At 42.0% G+C, this 20,658-nt stretch overlaps 1 protein-coding gene across 1 annotated transcript; it reads left to right on the forward strand.

The window, feature by feature from the left end:
- The first annotated feature begins 1,986 nt into the window (after window positions 1-1,986).
- rubcnl (rubicon like autophagy enhancer) lies at window positions 1,987-19,118 on the forward strand. The gene is made up of 17 exons (XM_030080795.1): window positions 1,987-2,048; window positions 5,284-5,383; window positions 6,073-6,538; window positions 7,424-7,701; window positions 7,851-7,942; window positions 8,869-9,280; window positions 10,489-10,534; window positions 10,638-10,773; window positions 11,388-11,524; window positions 12,503-12,567; window positions 13,511-13,550; window positions 13,884-13,961; window positions 14,591-14,711; window positions 16,616-16,677; window positions 16,900-17,053; window positions 18,151-18,241; window positions 18,923-19,118. The coding sequence occupies exons 1-17, from the start codon at window positions 2,046-2,048 to the stop codon at window positions 19,024-19,026; spliced, it is 2,385 nt and encodes a 794-aa protein (XP_029936655.1). The 5' UTR covers window positions 1,987-2,045; the 3' UTR covers window positions 19,027-19,118.
- The last annotated feature ends 1,540 nt before the right edge of the window (window positions 19,119-20,658 follow it).

The following is a 20,658-nucleotide window of genomic DNA, read 5'->3' on the forward strand; positions in this document are numbered from 1 at the left end:
TCAGAGAATACAGCAGACACATGAGGTGTTTATGTACATATCTGTGTGTGTTTGTGCGCGTGCGTGTATATGTGTGTGTGTGTGTGGGTGTGTGTGTGTGTGTTGTTTCTTTGTGTTTGCTGCCTCTCTTTCTCTGTAAAGCTCTGCTGTTTCTGCTTTTATTCCAGATAAAGACTCGCTCATCAAAACTGAGACTGTCCACTTCCTCTTTCTCTCCTCACAGCTGCAGTGATGACACAGCACACGGCACACAATTACACGGCACACGACTCACGGCGACACGGCACGCGGCGATGCGGCTCACGACCACATGGCACACGACGACACGGCACACGACGACACGGCACACGATGTCACGGCACACGATGTCACGGCACACGACGATGCGGCTCATGACCACATGGCACATGACGACGCGGCTCATGATGACACGACAACACGACAACATGGCACACGGTGACGTGGCTCGCGACGACGCGGCATGCGACGACGTGGCTCACGACGACGCGGCTCACGGCGACGCGGCTCACAGTGACGCGGCTCACGGCGACGCGGCACACGGCGACGCGGCTCATGACAACACGACAACACGACAACATGGCACACGGTGACGTGGCTCACGACGACGCGGCATGCGACGACGTGGCTCACGACGACGCGGCACACGGCGACGCGGCTCATGACGACACGACAGCACAACAACATGGCACACGGTGACGTGGCTCACGACGACGCGGCACACGGTGACATGGCTCACGACGACGCGGCACACGGTGACATGGCTCATGACGACACGACAACACAACAACATGGCACACGGTGACGTGGCTCACGACGACGCGGCACGCAACGACGTGGCTCATGACGACACGACAACGCGACAACATGGCACACGGTGACGTGGCACACGGTGACACGGGTCACGATGACACGCCACACGACGACGTGCCACTGCAGCACATGGCAACATGGCTCTCTACGACGCGGCTCATCTTAGTGTCCACAATGTGCTCCACTCATCCAGGACGAAGCCTTGACCTTTGACCTGAGGCCACAGGGGACGGCAGACCGGCAGGAAGAACTTGTCTTCACTGATTTTTAAAGAGCTTTGGAAATGCTCTGTTTACTAACAGCTTTTTTAAATTTTAAATATATATGTTTTTTTTATCCTTTAGCAGATTTAAATGTGTTGACCATCTTGGTTGAGTGTATTGATCTAATCCCAATTTCTCCTATTCTTATTTTATTTATTTATTGGTTCTTTTAGTCAGTAATTTATTTCCTTGCTCAGTGTTATTTACGGTCTATTTTTTCTGTGATTTCTCTAATAATTTGCCACAGAAAACAGCCAAATTTTACCACATCAATCAAGTTCAAGTTTCATCCCATCAAAAAAAATTTAATTAAATGAAAAATAAATAAATTAATAAACAAATAAAGAAATATGAAAATAAAAAATAAAAATAAAAAATAGAAAATAGAAATAAAAATCTAAAAAATAAAATATTAAAATCTAAAAATAATCATCAATAAATGATTAAAGCAATTGATAAATGAATAAATAAAATTAAAAAAAATATAAGTAAACATAAAAAAGGCAAAATCCAAACAAAGGAAAAAGAAAGAAAGGTTTCTATAGTTATGATGATTAAAGGGTGCATTTTGATATTAAATGAATAAATGCAGTTTTTCCCTTTCCTTATTAGTAAGTCAGTAAGTTATTAGTAAGTGCCAGCTTAAGTGAAAAAAATATGATGAGAGGGTGCAAAGAACTTATTTGTGAGTATTTATTTGTGACAAGGCGCTCGCTGTGCGCTCAGCCGCTGGAGTCAGATCAGAGTTTCGGCCTCTGTGTGTTTTTGGGGAATCGGCTCTGCCTGCTCAACCACAGAGAGCGCACGCCAGCGTTAAATACAGGAAGTGCTGATGGCCAGCTGCCTCTCTTCCTGTCTCTGTTGACTCTTACTGGCAGCTGACGAGCGGTTTCAGTCCCCGCGAGCTCCAACTACTTTCTCCTCTGCCTTCCTTCAGTGCGACTCCACAAAATGGTGAGTTAGTCTGAATATTTTGGGGTCTGAGTCGCGCGCTTCATCACTGGATGGTGCTTTACTTTGTCAGCTCTCTGTTTTTGTTTTTTGTTTTTGTTTTTGTTTGTTAAACATGAATATTGTGCATTACCTACATTATCTGATACAGTACATGATAAATCTGTTTCTTGACCCAAACAACAAAATCATAACAAAATCATAAATATCTTTATTAATCAGTTGATCTTAAGATTTGTTTTATCTTTCACAATCAGTTTCTGCCATTCTGCATTCATGCAGGAAGCTCCACCAGCCAGTCAACCTCTCAAACTGAAATGTTTTACAAATTTTAAGTGATATTTTGCCCTCAAAAGTTACCTACAGATTCTGTAGAGCATGTCCCTTAAAAAAAAAAATTCTGGGCTATGTTGATGTATCTTCAGAGTGTTTACTGCTCTGATTAACATTTTATATTTACTCTTTATTACTGCGCCCTGTTGAAATATCCCTTTACTGACTCTATCTCTAATACAGCATCAGCTATTACTGAAAACGCTGATGCTGACTGTAAATACTCAAAATGTAATTATAGCACTGTTGGTCATGGCAACACTTTTTGATATGAAGAAGGTGTTGAAATGCCACCCTCTCAAGAAATGCTGGGTGGATGCAAGCTTGAGCTGCTATTCAAATGAGAAATGTCGATACCACGGTGACATTTCAAGTCCAATTTCACATGTGGCTGAACAGCAGGTTGTGGTCTTAGTCAGGCGTCAGCAGCTGTGGTGGTAAAGCTGAACAGATGAAGGCAAACTGTGCAAGTCAGAGAGGCCGCCGTCCCATACCCACAAGCTCACATTTCGAGCCCCAGTGTCCCGTCACACTCACTCACTGGAAGCCACCTCTGTGACGTGAGACAGATCCCTGCATGCAAATCCTCTCTGTGCTCTGAAATTTAAATTACCGTCCATTTCATCTCATCTCCTGTCCTCAGTTTGGACAGAGAGGAGAAAACTGCAGAATTCAGATTATTCCAGCTATAAAAATGTGTGTTCCCATCTCGAGAGGGCGACATTAAGTAAGTAAGTAAGTAAGTACACCTTATTAATCCCACAAGGGGAAATTCCAATTTAAGTTACTTTCCACTGTCATGCCAAACGTGGGTGTGCTAATTGCGTTTCCATGGTCTCTTTCGGTCTCTGCTGGCTCCTCGGTGGGGCTGTCGGGGCCAGTTTCCAGCTGCTTATGGTCCAGAGAATCCCTATGGGCCAGACAGGGCTAACCGAGCTCTGAGGCGGGGCTAAGGCTGGTGGGTGGGGCTTACCTAACTGGCCGATGTGCAGCTGATCAGTCCAGATGTCAGTGCAGCAGCTCGCTTTGTAGCAGAAACATAAAAGAGGAAAGAGAAATGGAGAACATCCTGGTCAGATGAGTACATCAGGGCTCTGCTCACTGTCTGGACAGAGGACAACGTCCAACTTCAAATCCATGCTGTTTGACCAAATGAGGACGTTATGTTATATATAGTGAGAGAGCCGGCAGCGGCGGGGATCCAACACACAACAGGACAGGCCCGCCAAAACCTGAACAAACTGAACCACCTGAGATTTCAGTACAAGGCAGGTAAAGCACACAACACACAAAGTGGCGTCCAGAGGAAGTAAAATCCAGTGGTCTGTAGTTCTGCAGGAGTTGGTTTGTTCTCATCTTTTCTTTAGTTAGCTGATTGGTTCTTGCCATAATATGAATTTTAACAGTTGTCCAATAGGGCTGTCGGCTGTGTAGTAACCTGACTTCTGCACAACACAACTGATGCTCCCAACCCCATCGATAAAGCAAGAAATTCCACTAATTAATCCTGATAAGGCACACCTGTGAAGTGAAAACCATTTCAGGTGACTACCTCTTGAAGCTCATCGAGAGAATGCCAAGAGTGTGCAAAGCAGTAATCAGAGCAAAGGGTGGCTATTTTGAAGAAACTAGAATATAAAACATGTTTTCAGTTATTTCACCTTTTTTTGTTAAGTACATAACTCCACATGTGTTCATTCATAGTTTTGATTCCTTCAGTGAGAATCTACAATGTAAATAGTCATGAAAATAAAGAAAACGCATTGAATGAGAAGGTGTGTCCAAACTTTTGGTCTGTACTGTACATGACCAAACAAAACACAAGAAACACAAAATCCATGACTACCTACCTGCTTATCCCCTGACATCTCAAGTTTCATTCATGTTATTTCAGACTAAAATAAATACAAGTGAGACAGACAACTAGCTCACATTACCTCTTGTATTAGGGACCGAGCCCTCTGTATGCTCCACTATAAACCAGACTCAAATTTCAAAAGCAACCCATTGTATATAAAATGAAACTACAGAGTTGTCAATGACAACTCTGTAGTTTTGCACTGACCACTCAGCTGAAGCTCGTTGGGTGAATGACAGTGTAGCGACCTGGCGTTAACCCTCTGTATGCCAAATTCTATATTAGCGGATTTAATAATAATAATAATAATAATTGTTATTTCTATCTCTTAAAACATTGAAACTACAGCATAGGAGAAGCTTTGAGAGTGCAAGCCATCTTTCTGTAATTTTTTTTTTTTTTTTTTACAGTAAATTAACATTCCGTGCTAATTACAAAATATCGACTAAAACAGCCTAGTGATGCCACAGGATGGCAGTAGTAGTACTTTCTCTTAAACAAAACATCCAGTGAATTCTGCTACAGTTTTCCACCTCAAATCATTATTTTGTTGACAAAAAGTGAACACTGCACCACATTAAATACATAGCTGGACATTCTTTTCGTGGCTTTGCCTGATAAATTTACCACTAGAATAATCCTAGCCATCTGCTGGTTAGGAGCTGCCTCATCCATCTCTTTATCCGATCTGTTCTCTTTGTTCAAAACAACAAAAGGATGAAGAGAATCACCACAGCTCTTAAAACCACACCATTTACCTTCTGGTTCTACATTTTCTGTTGTGGAAGTCTTGAAAATGCTAACAAATCAGGGATAAACGACATGATGGCTGAGGTGTATAAGGCAGAAAACCACTCCCTTATTTACACTTTAATTTCAGTTTTGCAGTTTGCCCGTTTAGCCACTAGCACAGGAAGAAGTGTTGCACATGGAGGAAGTTTGCAGCACAGCTGATTTCACTGCTGACTTTTCATCATAATTTCTCTCCACTCCTTCTCTCTGTCGATCCTTCCCTCTCTCTCTTCTTCTTCTGCTTCCTCTCTGCAGATGGAAAGCTGTCGAGGTACAGTGCCGTCTCCTCTCCACAGATCAGGCTACACCACCTGGTTTGTGGACTCTGCTGAGTCTGTAGCTCTGACAACATCAGGTAGGCTCCAGAGCAAGTTAAAGAGCTTTGATAAACCTTCAGGGATTTATCAGCTTGAAAACACTGAGTTGCAACACATGCAAAGACCTTTGAAGAACTCCTTTGTAACAGGATGAGCATTCTTCAAAACCCAAGAGATCTCAGCAAAAGGTTTTAGAGTGCAGACGTCCCTCATTTAAAGGATAATGTAGGATAATCATTAGTTATTTCACATTTACTTAAAGGAATGCTCCCACGCAACGTTTTGGGGAAAGTCCAAGATGTTAGACACCATTTTCACCTCTGGTGTGGTTCAGTTCCTATGGGTAGCATTTCCTGTTAGCTTAGGTTTATTTTTTCACTTTGACGGAGCCAGGCTAACGACTCCCATAGACTTCAAGTCTTTATGCTAAGCTAACATGAAATGCTGCCATAGGAACTGAACCACTGGACGTACAGAGGTGGAAATGGTGTCCAACATCTGGTCTCAGTTTAGGGAAGTTGGGGAAAAGGGGATTTTGCCCAAAATGTTGGAATTTCCTTTTAGGACTAAAACAAGAATATGACTTAAAATAAATTTTTTTTGACTAATTTTACTAACCTTCAAGACTATGTTGAAAGAAATAGACCATAGATCCTGTTTGTGTCTGTGAATTTGTATCATCTCTTCCTTCTCCATGTCGTCTCTCTCTTTGTCTTTTTCACGACAGAGGATTTGTCCACCACTAATCAGCAGTGTTCCCCTGTGAGATCGATCACACTTCTCCCTCTGCCGGTCTCAGAACCCTCCGGAGAACCAACCAACACCACGTTCTCCCATCAGCAGCCAACTGCTACAAGACAAACACATCACCGCGCCTTAAGGCATTCCCAGCGTTCCCAGTCCAAGAAACACCATGCCACCACTCCAACCAGCAACACCTTCAGTCAGAAACACAGGAGCTGTCACAAGGGCGGTAGCAATGTTGGCACAAATCACAAAGATGAGGGTGATAACAGTGGGGAAGCCAGAAAAAAGAGTGTCAGACCTCCAGACTGTAGGAGCCGGGAGTATCTGGAAGTCGAAAACTTCTACCTTCCCAGGAGCAGTCCAGTCATCTCCCGCCGCTGCCGCCGTTGCCGCCGCCGCTCACTCTCCTGGCACGGACGCGAGAAGGATGGGCCTTCAGCCTCAAGGTGATTATATGAAGGAGGGTAAATGATCCCTCTAGCCTCCCGATACGCACAGATTTTTATTTTTTACGTGCAGTGCGATAGACGAGAGCTCTGAGGTTGCGGGAACAGTTCGGTACCTTTGGCAATTAGATTTCCATACAGAAAAACAAAGATGCTAACTGGAACCTAGAAATGGTTCTTCAGAGTGATGGCACTGGTTCCACACACTCACACAAAATTAAGCGCAAAAATGTACCCTTTTGCGGTCCAGAAGATTGAAACTGGGGCCCCTAAGGTGCAGCTTTTGTCCCTTTGACAATCAGGAACTTATTTGTCTCCTTGTGGTTTTCACCTTGTATGGAGCAGTCTGGTTCCTTTATTGTAACTACTAATTCTCATATCCACAATCCTACAAAACTTACATAATTTCAAGGTTACTCAACTTAAAATGTACCTTAAATTAATATTTTACCTAATTTATATATTTATGCATTAAATCATTGTATGTGGCCTAACAAACACTGTCTCCCCATATTGTACCTGAACATTTAGAGGAAATGGTGCGTGTATGTCATCTCCCTCACTGTGACCTCATGCTGGTTGCTGTTTGGCCACTTCCCATCATGTAACATCCTGTTATGTGTCTGTTATCATTTATTTCTTCATCATTAAACTCCTGTAAATTCCTGCAACTGTGCTGTGTGTTTGCTCTCTTTGTTGTCTGCTGATCTGTGTTCTGGTTTTTGCTTTGAGTTGTGGTGTTTAGAAGCCTCTTTGGGGATTTTTGACCCACCCAAAGAAATTAGTGTTTTTTTCTCTTTTCTGTGTTTTTAGCGCAACAGTTTTCTTCTACATTTTATCATCATGTGAACAGGCTGAACTAAAGTGCCACTTTTCTCCTCGCAGTGCTCACTCTGTGCTCGTGGGCTCTGCGGCCGCAGCGTCTCCGGGTTCCAGTCAACACGGGACGGTCCTGAATGTGGGGAAGCCGGCCGCGGCGCCAATCCCCCATCACACTTCCTGTTTGAGCCAGGAGGACAGGAAGTCGCGGGGCATCTCCCTCTCGTCCAATCTGAGCTGGTTCCTGAGCGCCGGCCTCCACCTGCCGTTCAGGGGACAGCAGGGATTGGCTGAGGATTGCAGGGGGCGTGGCCTGAGCGGCTCTGATGTCCCACCTAGACCAGGTAGGACAGGATGAACTCACCTGCTGGATGTGTCAGAGTGTTGATGATTTTATTAATAGTTACGATAATAATAATTCTAATAATTACTTTGATATTTGTGTGTGTGTGTGTGTGTGTGTGTGTGTGTGTGTGTGTGTATTCTGTTTCAGTGACACAGCAGCCAAACAGTACTGACAGGGGGTCCAGTCATATCCCAGAATGCACTGCAGACATCTTCAAGACTAGCTGTGATCTGGAGAAGGTGTGTGATGCAAATGTACTGTGTGACACATGGAACATGTGAAGGCACATCTGTACACCTGGCAAATGTCAAGACATTAAGAGGCTGTTCACACCTGGTGTTAACATCCGTATTGAGAAATTCGGATACAAGCTGACTCCTCTCAGTTCAGGTGGAAACAGCAGCGAAGCGGCTTGAGTGATCAGATCTCAGGACACGTTTGGAGGTCTGGGACGCTTTTGTCCACATCGCATTAGAGGTGTAAACAAACATGTGACCCAGGACGGATTAAAGGACCGCCCACTCACCTGATGGCCTCTGTCTTGTCCAGCCCAACACCCCGACACCAACCAGACTTTTCCAACAGAGAAAATATGTGAGCTGACTCTGTCCAGCAGCTGAATAAGCTGAATAAGACAGGAGCTCCTCTAAAAACATGAGGCAAGAAATGTGGGGCGTCTCTAAAATATGTATTGACAGCATGCAGCTGGTATTTTCTTCCATATAAAATTCGGAGGCAGCAGCAGTTCTTAAATTTCGCGCCCCAGCAGAAAGATTACAGGCGGCAGTGTGAATGTGTTGGTTGCAGTTCCTACAGGAATACCACAGAAATATTCCAGGTTGATTTATCCACCTTAGCGGAGAACCTGACCCTCTGAGAGATGCTGGAATCATCCAATAATTTGAGCTGAAGGTGATCGGGTTGAGAAGGACTCTCTGAAATGATACGTGTTTATTTGCATATAGAGCGGGAAAGTTAGATCCAATCACAGGTGGGCAGGTGAGGTGCATGTTAATGCCAGGTGTGAACAGACGGACTGACAGCTGTCCATTTGTGTTTGGATTCCTCAGGATGGTTGTTAACACCAGGTTGGAACAGCCTCTAAATGAGTGTTCTTGTGTGTGTGTGTGTGTGTGTGTGTGTGTGTGTGTGTGTGTGTGTGTAGGAAAATGCTCATTTCGTTGTGGTGGACATGGTGCTGGAGGTTCTGGAAGGGGTCAAGTGGACGCTAAGCCTCGATCAGCTGACCTCCACCAACACGGGCACACACACACGCTGCAGGACGGGCAAACACACACACAGACGCTCGCCTGAAGGCAAACGGAGGCCTGAGGCGGACACACACACGTGCAAACACACACAGTGCTGCAGTGGCAGTGACTCCAAACACACACATGACCATGAGGACGGGTCAGAAAATGACTTTATACATACAGATGTGCCGCGATCCCACAGGAACACATACCGTTCTGCAGCAGAAATAAAAATACATGAAGAAGAAGAGAAACCAGGAGGTGTTCCAAGTGAGCACCATGCAAAGAGCGTCTCCGTCCTCTCCACTGACAGTGGCTTCGAAGGTAAAATGACTTTAAACGTACACACAGAATATAAAATGAACCATAATGGAGTAAAATACAATAATTGTAGCACAAGTTTCATTTGTTCAAGTAAGAGTAAGTGTTTTTATGGCTTCCAACACAATTAATTGAAATGTTATTGAAGCTGCCAGTATGGCCAAGTGCGCCATCAAAAGTTTTTTTTTTTTTGTTTTGTTTTTTGTTTTGATAAAGATAAAAATGTGTGACAAAATACCTTCACGAGAGGTGCCCTTAAAACATGTTTGAGCAGTACAGTTCTCCAGCAACAATCAGGTCATCATCATTTTAACAATTTCTCTCAGTGAGAATAAAAATGATCCCTGTCAAAACAATGTCATTAAGATTTTTTTTTTTTTTTTTTTTTTTTTTTTTTACCATATCGTTCTGCCTTTGAACAATAAACAAACTGTATGAGCCTAAGAAGTGAAAAGACTGTGAGGAACATGTAGGATTTCTTCAAACTGAGAAACCAGTCGGTTCCTCGAGGAAACTCCCTCATAAAGTTTCATGATGGGTGATGTCGCTTCCACCAACTTGCAGCATAATATTTGCCACATTTCACGCTTAGAGGAACCCTTTTAATGAAATGAATGAAAGTCGCTGGAGGCTGTGCACTTTGGATGTGTAGACACTTCAGTCATTTTGCATAAAATGGCAAAAAAAAAAAAAAAAATCAATAACAAAAAGCAGAGCTATTCATATTTTTAATCTTAAACTTTTTTCAATCAACTTTTTTATATAGCACACCATACAAATACATGTGACACAAACTGCTTCACACAATAACAACAACAGCAAAATATGACATAAGTGTGTATTGATAGTTTTCAGCACAAAGACACAGCATGAAGATAAGAATACGATTAATTTAGTGTCAAAGCCCTTAATACTGCAGAGCAGAGGGGACACAGTATCCCTGCCAGATCTCATTGAAATGTGGACACTTTGTGCATCGAGGCACTAAAAAACGTATTTATTACAGTATTCTTATGTTCTGCCAATGTGTTTATATAAGTGAATATCTGGGATAAAACCAGAGTGAAAAGTGTCACCAAGGAATTTCTGCAGCAAAGGAGAACAAGGTGTCTCACTACTCACTGCAGGAATAATTTCCCTGAAGGTAGATATTTCAGCATGGCACTCAAACATGGCAACTCTCAGTCTTTTACTCTGTGTTTTAATTTCAGACTGCGGAGTGGAAGACACACTGATACAGAGAGCTTTCCTCACAAAGTAAGAAAGACGGCGAACACAAAATATTCAACTTGCGTCTCTGTATGTGCACATTTGCTCCGATTTCCTTACATTTGAGTCAATCCGCTGTTCCCGGCCCCAGGTCCCTGCGGTGTCCCATACTGCACGGCGACGTGGAGCGGCTGGCCCAGCAGCTGGTGTTGGTCTTCAGGAGGAGCTGGCTTCCCTCCCAGAAGCCTCGGTGTGGCCGGCACAGCCTCCGCTCCTCGCTGCAGGAGGTGAGAACAGCTACAGCTAACAGATATATCCCCTGTGAGTTATTGCACACATACACACACACACACACACACACACACACACACACACACACACAAATTCATGTAAACAAGGCATTCAGTCTCATCTTCAGTGTTCAAATCTTGTTCTTCTTCAAACAAGTTAAAAATCTGTCAGTGGGATGAGAAAACCCCACTTGTTTCTAATTTGTTTCCAGAATTTTTCTTGAATCATGTGTCATTTCCTTGATCCTGATGGCTTATCTTCCTCATTCTGCCTTGTTTCAGTGTATTTATCCCAGGATTTTTCAGCTCCAGCACTGGAAACAAGTGTGATTATCTCAGTTTTTTGTTTTTTGTTTTTTTTTTACCTTATTTGTAGGAAAACAAGATTTTAAAACTGAATATGCCTTTATGAGTTGTTAAGATGGAGGCTTGTTGCACTGTAAACAAAGTTCATCCTTGCTAATGGAAGCTTTTGTCCAAGGATCTCAACAGCACTGTGAGTTTAGATATTTTTGACCGTTTTGGTCCCAGTGGGCGTGGAACCCCTAACCCTGGCAGTATTAGTGCCTTGCTCTCCGGCCCTATGTGACCCCTTCCCTCCACCTTCACAGCTGCCAGGCACAGCAGGAGTTGTGGTGAGCAGTGGCAGCCTGACTGAGGAGATCAGACTGAGGACCAGGATGAGAGGAACGCTGAGCTGGGCTCCACCTCGCTTCCAGATCATCTTCACTGTTCAGCCAACACACAGGTCTGCTGCCAGGCCAGACCGGACAAGACTGGACCGGACTGGACCTGACTGGACCAGACTGCACCAGACTGGAATAGACTAAACCAGACTGAACCAGATTGGACCAGGCCCACAAGACCACATTGAACCAAACCACAACAGAATGGACCGGACCAGACTAGACCAGACTGGACCAGACTTGATTTGATGTGAAAGGACAAGAACTGACTTCAAAAAACTTTATGAGATGGGGCGCACTGGTGGCTCATCGAGAGAACGTACCATGTACCAGGGCTTAGTCCCGATCGCAGCAACCAAGGTTTGAATCCGACCTCAGGTCCTTTGCTGCATGTCATCCCCTCTCTCTCCCCTGCCTTTCCTGTCTATCTCCACTGTGACTGTCAAATAAAAGCAGATAATCTTAAAAAAAAAAAAAAAAAAACTTTATGAGATAAAATGAGATAAGATGTGATGATAACTTAACATTAACTTTCCAAGACTTAACCAAGACTTGACAGAACTTGACAATACTTGATTTCACCTGAATGGACAAGACCAGACCAGACTAGACCAGACCAGATTAGACAAGCAAAACCAGAAGCGCATTAGCAGACCAGGCCAGTCCTGAATGGACTGGACCAGACCACACCAGACTGGACGTGACCAGCAAGAGCAGACCAGCATGACTTGACTTGACAAGACTTGGTTTGACAAGATTTGTCTTTATGAGACTTAATGAGACTTGCAAAGAGTTCACAGAACTTGAGAAGACTCGATTTCTGCTGACGAGACTAAACTTAGCAAAAATTGACATGACAGAACTTGACAAAGTTTGGCATGCGGTGACTTCACAAAAACCTGATATGTTAAGACTTGCCAAGAATGGACTTCACAAAACTGGAGTTCATAGTACAAGGGGAAACTTGTCTCAACACTTTTTGTTTTTTAAACACTTTTTATGCATTTGACAATCTTCTGACACAGTTTCCTCCCGTCCAGACGCAGCGAGGCAGTGGCCTTGCAGCACTTCCTGTGTGCAGGCTGTGGGACCGAGCTGGAGCCCAGTGAGTAACCAGCTCTCAGCAGCATCTGTTATGATTATCACTAGTATTATTATTATTGTTTATTACATTTAAATAGCGACATGATAGACAGCATTGTTTTTCACAACTCAACATTTGTATTTGCATTTAAACTGCATTTTCATTCACTATGGAGAGAGGTAGAGGAGAAATTGCAAAAATACATAGATTTGATTTCTACAAGGAAGTACATTGCATTAATGGAAATCTACTCATTTGCCAACAATATACTATTGGCTAAATGAGCTTTCTAATTTCATATCTTTAGATAAAATTTATTATAGTATAAAAGGAAAGCAACAGGAACTTTGGGGAAATTTGGCAACCTCATACTGAGTACAAGGCTAAAAGAGCAGCTTCATATCTTCATGCTGTGTGTGAGCATCCTCAGCTGTAAGGGTGAGGTGGAATAAATATTTTAAAAAGGGAAAGAGAAAAAAGTGCCAGACTGAGTTTTGATTTGTTTGTCTTCATTGATTCTAGCACACTGAATAAATACAATACAATACAGTAAAAAATAATATGAATACTAAGACATAGCTGAGCATGAATCATCGTTACATGGTCAAATGCACTGGAAATCATAGCATTTAACAGCACTGAGGTCAGTTCATTGTAGCTGTTCTGGAGTCAAATTATTGTCTGCAACAGGCTGGAAAAACGAGGGTTATCGTTATGAGAATATTTCCCTGTCCAGTCAAATCTGGTTATGGTTGTTATGAAACAACGTTACATCATCTCACCCACGTTTGTGGCAAACTGTGGCTGGACGGCCTCAACAGGATGCCTCAGTGAGCAGAAAACAAACTGCAGGAAGAAAATAATGAGTCTCTGAGAAACTGGCAGCCAGACAGACAGAAGTGTTAATTTGTTAGACGAACTCGCCGTTATGCATCACATCTGAATCCTGTTTCTCTGCCACCAGGATACATCAAGAAACTGCGATACTGTGAATACCTGGGCAAGTATGTGGCAGATTTTCATTGCAGTCAGGACAGTGCAAAGGCAAAAAACAGCTAATAAACTTAAAGCTGCGAAGTCTTTAGTGTATCATGATGATTATGTAAAAATCTGTCCAGTTAAGAGGACAGGTGTGTTTTCTTAAATCTATAGCACTGATGGGTTTAGACAAAATATGACACCAAATACCTGATACATGATGATTATGTAAAAATCTGTCCAGTTAAGAGGACAGGTGTGTTTTCTTAAATCTATAGCACTGATGGGTTTAGACAAAATATGACACCAAATACCTCAGTTAGTTCAGATTATTATCTAACTCTTAACTGCTTTGACAGATATTTCTGTGACTGCTGCCACAGCGGATCTGAGTCTGTGATCCCAGGTCGAATTCTGGCCCACTGGGACTTCAGCAGGTAATAATAATAATAATGATGATAACAATAACAATAACACCAATAATACACCTGTAGAACTTTACAACAATTCAATAAAGCCATATCCCTGTGTATATATGGTGTATATAGGCAGACTTTTTACATATTCTCAATTTCTTACTTTGTATATATTGTTGTAATATTACTATAGGATTAATGCACATTTTGTATTAGCACAAATCTAGGATTAATGCACGTACTTTTACCTACATATATGTACATATGTATGTATGTAAGTATGCAAGTATGTATATGAACTTTTCTATTTCTTATAATTTCACTTCTGTTTACGTATATATCCTTCTTGTGACAATTTTAGCTGCTGTAACTGACCCAGTTTTCCCTCAGAGATCACGAAAGTATGATTACTGATTTTTGTTATTTCTGAATAACATTATTACAGTTCCTATTGCTAATAATTCAGCTGCATACCTTTAATACTACAGCACTTTTTTATTACATACAATTAAAATAACGTAACGATTAACTTTAAATAAAATTCGGTTAAATAGCTAATCTATTCACAAGGAAATAATTTAAGAAGCGTACAGCACAGCTCAGTGGGATAAGCAGCACATCAGACACAGTAATAATATTTCATGTTGCAGGTACCCTGTGAGTGATTTCTCCAGGCGGCTGCTGGACTCGGTTTGGCATCAGCCGCTGTTCGACCTGACCTCCGTCGGCAAGACGCTGTACAGCCGAGTGAGAGAGCTGGAGAAGTTCAGGGTGAGTTCTGTATAAAGGACAGCGCTGAGAATCATAAATGTTTGGTTCTCAGTCTGACTGCTATGACACAGCAGAGACCCAACCTACAGCGATTTCACAGAGCTTTTTCAGTTCGTTCGGTGTCTATTAGCTCTTCACTGCTGCTCAGGAAGTGATGTGTTTTTGGGGTTGTTTCGAATAAACAGAAGAAGAAGAAGTGGGTACTTGGTGTGAGCAGTGTGAAAGGCACCATGGCTGAAAAGACTGAAAGAAGAGAAACTGAGAGCACATGCGTTGTTTGGTCCAACTGAATCAATCTCTGGTGTGTTTCCACCCCTGGTGCGGTTCGTTTGATGTGAGACAAGCGATCACACTCAACAACCGGGCCGAGACACTGTTCAGGTTTTCTGCATTACAGACAAACTCTTGTTGTCTTGTTTGTTTGCCACACGATGCAGGTGCCTTCAAAGCAGAGGTGGAAGTTACATTTCCTCATGTTACTCTAAGTGAGTAGCTTTGGGGGTATTTGTACTTTTTTGAGTATTTTTTCAAGTCAGTAATACATTTTTGCTGCGAGTTTTGTCCTTCACTACATTTTAAACCAGATCCATTACAGAGAACAAATGATCAATGACAGAGTGTGGAACCTTTCACAATAAAATCTCAGTAAGCAAAGATGAGAAGATGACCATACTTTGTTGGTGCTACTTTTTGTCATTTTCCAACTTTCACAATAAAAGCTGCGCCATGAAAAAGCAAGGACCCTTTAGACTCAACTGGCAAAAAAATGTGGGAAAAATGTGGAAGACGAGAACCATGTAGACTCAACAGTTGAGCGTAATGCCCCTTTAAAGGCATGCAGTGTGCAGCGTGTTCTCTCCTCCTTTTCTAACTGCATGGAAAAGATCCCAGCTAACACAGTTACTGTTTGGAAAAAGGAGCTCAGTCACTTTTACTGCCAGGACATTTGACATGAGACACTTTGGACTTTTACTGCAGGACATTTTTACTGCACTACTTCTACTTCTACTGCACTCAGATACCAGCAGAGGAACAGTACTTCTACTTATACTGCAGTCAGATACCAGCAGAGGAGCAGTACCTCTACTTTTACTGCAGTCAGATACCAGCAGAGGAACAGTACTTCTACTTCTACTGCAGTCAAATACCAGCAGAGGAACAGTACTTCTACTTATACTGCAGTCAGATACCAGCAGAGGAGCAGTACCTCTACTTTTACTGCAGTCAGATACCAGCAGAGGAACAGTACTTCTACTTCTACTGCAGTCAGATACCAGGAGAGGAACAGTACCTCTACTTCTACTGCAGTCAGATACCAGCAGAGGAACAGTGCTTCTACTTCTACTGCAGTCAAATACCAGCAGAGTAAAAGCACTTGTACTTAAGTAGGAATTTGTAGTACTCTTGATGCCAGTCTTGAACTGTACAACCCAAGGAACTTTCACCTCTTTCACTGCCCACTGCATGCAGAACATCGACTGCAGTTTTAGTCTGAGCTGAAGCCACAGAAACTGAATGGAAGTAGAACGGACATTGACTGGGGCCGTAAAGTCCTCTGTATAATCTGTCCATAAAGGTTGTCCTCCGTTAAGTCTGTAAAATCCTGATTGATTTGAATGGGAAAGTCCATTCTACTCCCATTGTATTTCTTTGGTTGAAGCTCTGAGTTTCTACCCCCTCTAGTTTGCCTGCAGCACCTGAGAACCAAATGGTGCATTTGTTGACTGCACGATCAGATGTTTTCTATCTGTGCGGGGATTTAGGTTTTTCTTTCATCCTCCAACTTCAGATTCAGGGTTAGGGTTAGGGTCAACACTGATTCATTTCAACATCGTTTCATTCTTTCTCGCTCCCTCTTGCTTCCTTCCACCCATCCATTCTTCCTTCACTCTCTGCTTGTCCAGGAGCTCCAGGAGCAGCTGCTGGGCGTTAAGAAGCTCCTGACAGCTTGCAGATTGTCTGACAGGTAAACACAACATTTTCACACACACACACACACACACACACACACTCATTATGGTCAGATATTTGTAGGAATAAAGTTTTCCAGGAATATTGCAAATGTACTTTACAAAACAGCGCTCTCTCTAAACGGCCATGAACAGCATGTTTGCTATGTAAAGAGTATGTCTAATTTTTTTTTATGTCTGGCCCCTGTGTTTGTGTGTGTGTGCTGCTGATTTCCCAGGGTGATGAAAGAGTTTGAGCAGCTTCCCGCTCACCTGACCCAGCAGCCACACCTGTTCTCCCTGGACGACTTCCTGCGGCTGAAGAAAGGTCAGCTGGTGCCGCTGGCCAGAGCCGTTCTGCTGGCGGCCACCGAGCACGTGGACGGCTGTGAGGTCAGTCACCTGGAATGAGATGAAAGATGATCAACAGAATCTGAAGATATATATATATATATATATATATATATATATGTATGTATGTATATATATATATATATATATATACATATAGTGTGTGTGTATATATATATAAATTCTAATGTGTTATTTTATTGTTATTTGTTATTATTATCTTTGTATAGAGCAGTGTTGGGGGTGACGTGCTACAAAAATTGTATAAAAAGTTAGAAAAACATGTTACTGTACTGTATTACTAATTAAATAAATAAATAATATAAGGTGTTATTAGTATAATTTTGGTAATATTATCACATTTATGTCCAGTCATGTGTTATAATCAAAGTAAACATTTATTTATTTAGGCTTTATGAAACATGCCCGTTCATGTTGCCACAAAACAGTCTGTTATTAACTAACAGAGGCCCTTCTACTGTACAATGTCGCCCCCTTTTGGAATAATTATGAGCTGCAATGACAGTTTGTTAACTAACCGAGGCCCTACTACTGCACGATGTCGCCTCCTTCTGGAAAAATTACGAGCCGCAGTAACATCATATGCCACTAATAGAGGACCTACTACTGTACAATGCTGCCCCCCTCTGGAATATTTAGGAGCTGCAATAACTTCTTGGCCACTAACAGAAACCCATAGGGATTCTGTGCTTATGATAATGAAAGTAATGCAAAAGTGGTGTAAAAAGTAATGTGTTTCTTCAAACAAAATGTAATGTTGTAAAGTATCTTATTACTTTTAAATGTCAGTAATAGGTAATATATATAATAATATAATAATAGAAATATAAGTAATAAAATATATTCCATTTTGAAAGTAACTTGCCAAACACTGATGAGGAGGTGAGGAGTGCTCATTTCTTGAGAAATAATGAGTATTCACAGCTATTTCCACTTACAAACAGACTGAAAAGCGAGAGGAAAAAAACATAATTCGAATTCTGACCACCAGACCGGTTCAAGAGTTTGTGATCAACGGGAGCATCGCTGTAAATATTTTATTTTGAGGAGGAATGACTTGTGGATTTCAAAGCTTCATTCTCTCTTGACAGTTTTTTTTCCTGACTTGTGTCACACAGCTGTGTCTGGCCAGAGGTTTTATCTGTGAGTTCTGCCGAGAGAGAGACATCCTCTTTCCTTTTCAGAGGGACAGATGCAAGCGCTGTCCAGGTAAGAAAAGACACTTGCTGATTTCACTTGAGGTGCTCTGTGTCTCTGAATAATTGAAAACTAAATGTATCCATGTAAGGATGTGAAAGGGGAACAAATGTACAGCTGTGACATCAGGGGAAAACCAGGGGATATTCCTCTTTCCAGGCGCATTGTCACACAAAGGCTTACTAGAGGCTGAATACACATGGAGGAAACTGGAGGAGCGCTCACTTCAACACATTAAGTGATGTGTTCTTTTCTGAGAATGTTTTGCTGTCTGATTAATCAAATAAACTTCAGCCAGTTAAAAAAAAATAACCCTCTGAATCCTTGAATCATTAAGTGAATTTAGTAGCATTTAAAACTTTTCTCAGACAATTTCCAATTTTTTTTCTTTGTCTTTCTCATGCACCAACTGTAGTTTCAGTGCCTATGTGTTTAAAATGATCTGTGAGTTAAAGAGCAGGGCACCTTCTGTGACAAGGGACAGTTTGGTTAAAATTATATTCTGTGTATTAGTGTTGGACTCAGGCAGCGTTCCTCTCATACATATTCATACTGCAGCAGTGGACAGGTGGAGCCAAAGGTTACACTGCCACCAAAACCAAAACTGCACACACAGCCACTACTGTTACAAAATATTATCAGGGGAGTAACCTGTCTAAATCTGTATGAATAGCACCTTTCTTTTGGTTCCAGTGTGCAAGGCCTGCTTCCACAAAACCTGCTTCGTGTCGAGGAACTGTCCAAAATGTGCCCGGATCCGCTCAAGAAGAAGAGCGCTGGACGGAGCCGAATCATGATGACATCAGGCGTGATTCATAACCAGAGAGCGATCTGGCTACATGCTATGAATGGGTTTTGTTGAAACCTGTTGTAAATGAAATGTACAGTAAATAAATATTCTATGCAAACCTCTTGTCCGTTCTCACATATAAGTCTTAAAGTTAAGTTTTAAAGTCCCAAATAATTCTGTTGTGGCCTGACAGATTATCAGCATCACATCCCACTTTCAGATCTTCTTTTTTTCCACAACTGACGGTTAAGTTATGTGACATGGGACTACCAGTTTGTAAATAACTTAACCAAAGCAATGCAAATCACTTTCATAAGATTTTAAAGCCTGATTTGTGTTTGGTTACTTCATATGATGTTTGTCTCATAATTGTTTAGATTATGGCAGGCTTAAGTAGCTGGCATATTTTTAAATGTCAGTCTTGCAAGAGATTTTATAATTAGTATGACTGGAGACAAGTACACCAAAGCAGAGGCAATTACTATGGATTTATAAGGAAGCTTTTTCCAACAAACAATAAACACAAGGAAATCTGCATGACTCAGTTTTGTACATGAATGCCTATATAAGGGAATTCAGGAACTGGCAGAGTAAGGATATATTCTATTATCATAAAGGTGTGAAGGCTCTGAAATGATTACTTTCAGCCACGCCTTCATGGAGCTGCTCTGTGCACTGGGGCTCAGTCATGGTGGGACAGAAAAGGGCCTTCCTTCCCCAAACTTGTCCCACAAAGCTGGAAACAGAGAATTGTCCAAAATGTCTCGATGAGCTGAAGTATATCCCTTACATGTGTCACACAGGTCTGCAGGACTTTAGCCATGTTTTCTCTGGAGTGTACACATGTTCTTATTAAATATGTATAAGACCTGACAATAAAAAATAATATGGGAAAGATGCAAGATTACAATAAAATATGCAAGATTACTTGCTAGGGAGCAACAGCAAACTAGCTGATCAAATAGCCTTGTTACATAATATAGTTTCTGATGTGGAGCCACATAATGCTATTCTTATTGTTTCCATTTTGGTTATGAACACAGGATTTGAGCAGTAGAAGCCGTGAGGAAAACAGACCAGCAGGGAGATGCTCTGTTTAGTCATAACAGAATGGTACACTAGAGGGCGGTATGTTACCATATATCTGTTATATGCTGGGAGAGTTAGGGAAAAGAAGTCAGATCTGACAAAACTCTGCACCAGGCACCCAGCATATGAAATGAAATTTGAATGAGTCGGTGTGCTGGAGGGGAATCTGAGGTAGAAGCCAGTTGTCCTGTATAAAGTCCACTGATGAACAGATCACACAGAAAAATGAAAAAAGACTTGTGGAAATTTGCATCCAATATGATGTAAGTGAATGCAGTTTCTTCCGATGGTCACAATAAGGCCGTGGTTACTCATGTTTTCTTTTTTGGGGGAAATTTTCTTGCATTCCTGCTTTATTTGACAGCAGAGATAGACAGGGAGGCCAGGGGAGAGAGAGGGGATGACAAGCAACAAACACATACAACAACAAACAACACTCCTCACCAGACAGGTGGGCAACAGGTGTCGACCCAGTGAGCAAATGAAAAACATTACAGTAATAAAGTAAAGGCAAGAAAACACAGTAGTAGACAACACAAAATGACAACAT

Source organism: Myripristis murdjan, chromosome 21, assembly GCF_902150065.1.
Source record: "Myripristis murdjan chromosome 21, fMyrMur1.1, whole genome shotgun sequence".
NCBI lineage: Eukaryota > Metazoa > Chordata > Actinopteri > Holocentriformes > Holocentridae > Myripristis > Myripristis murdjan.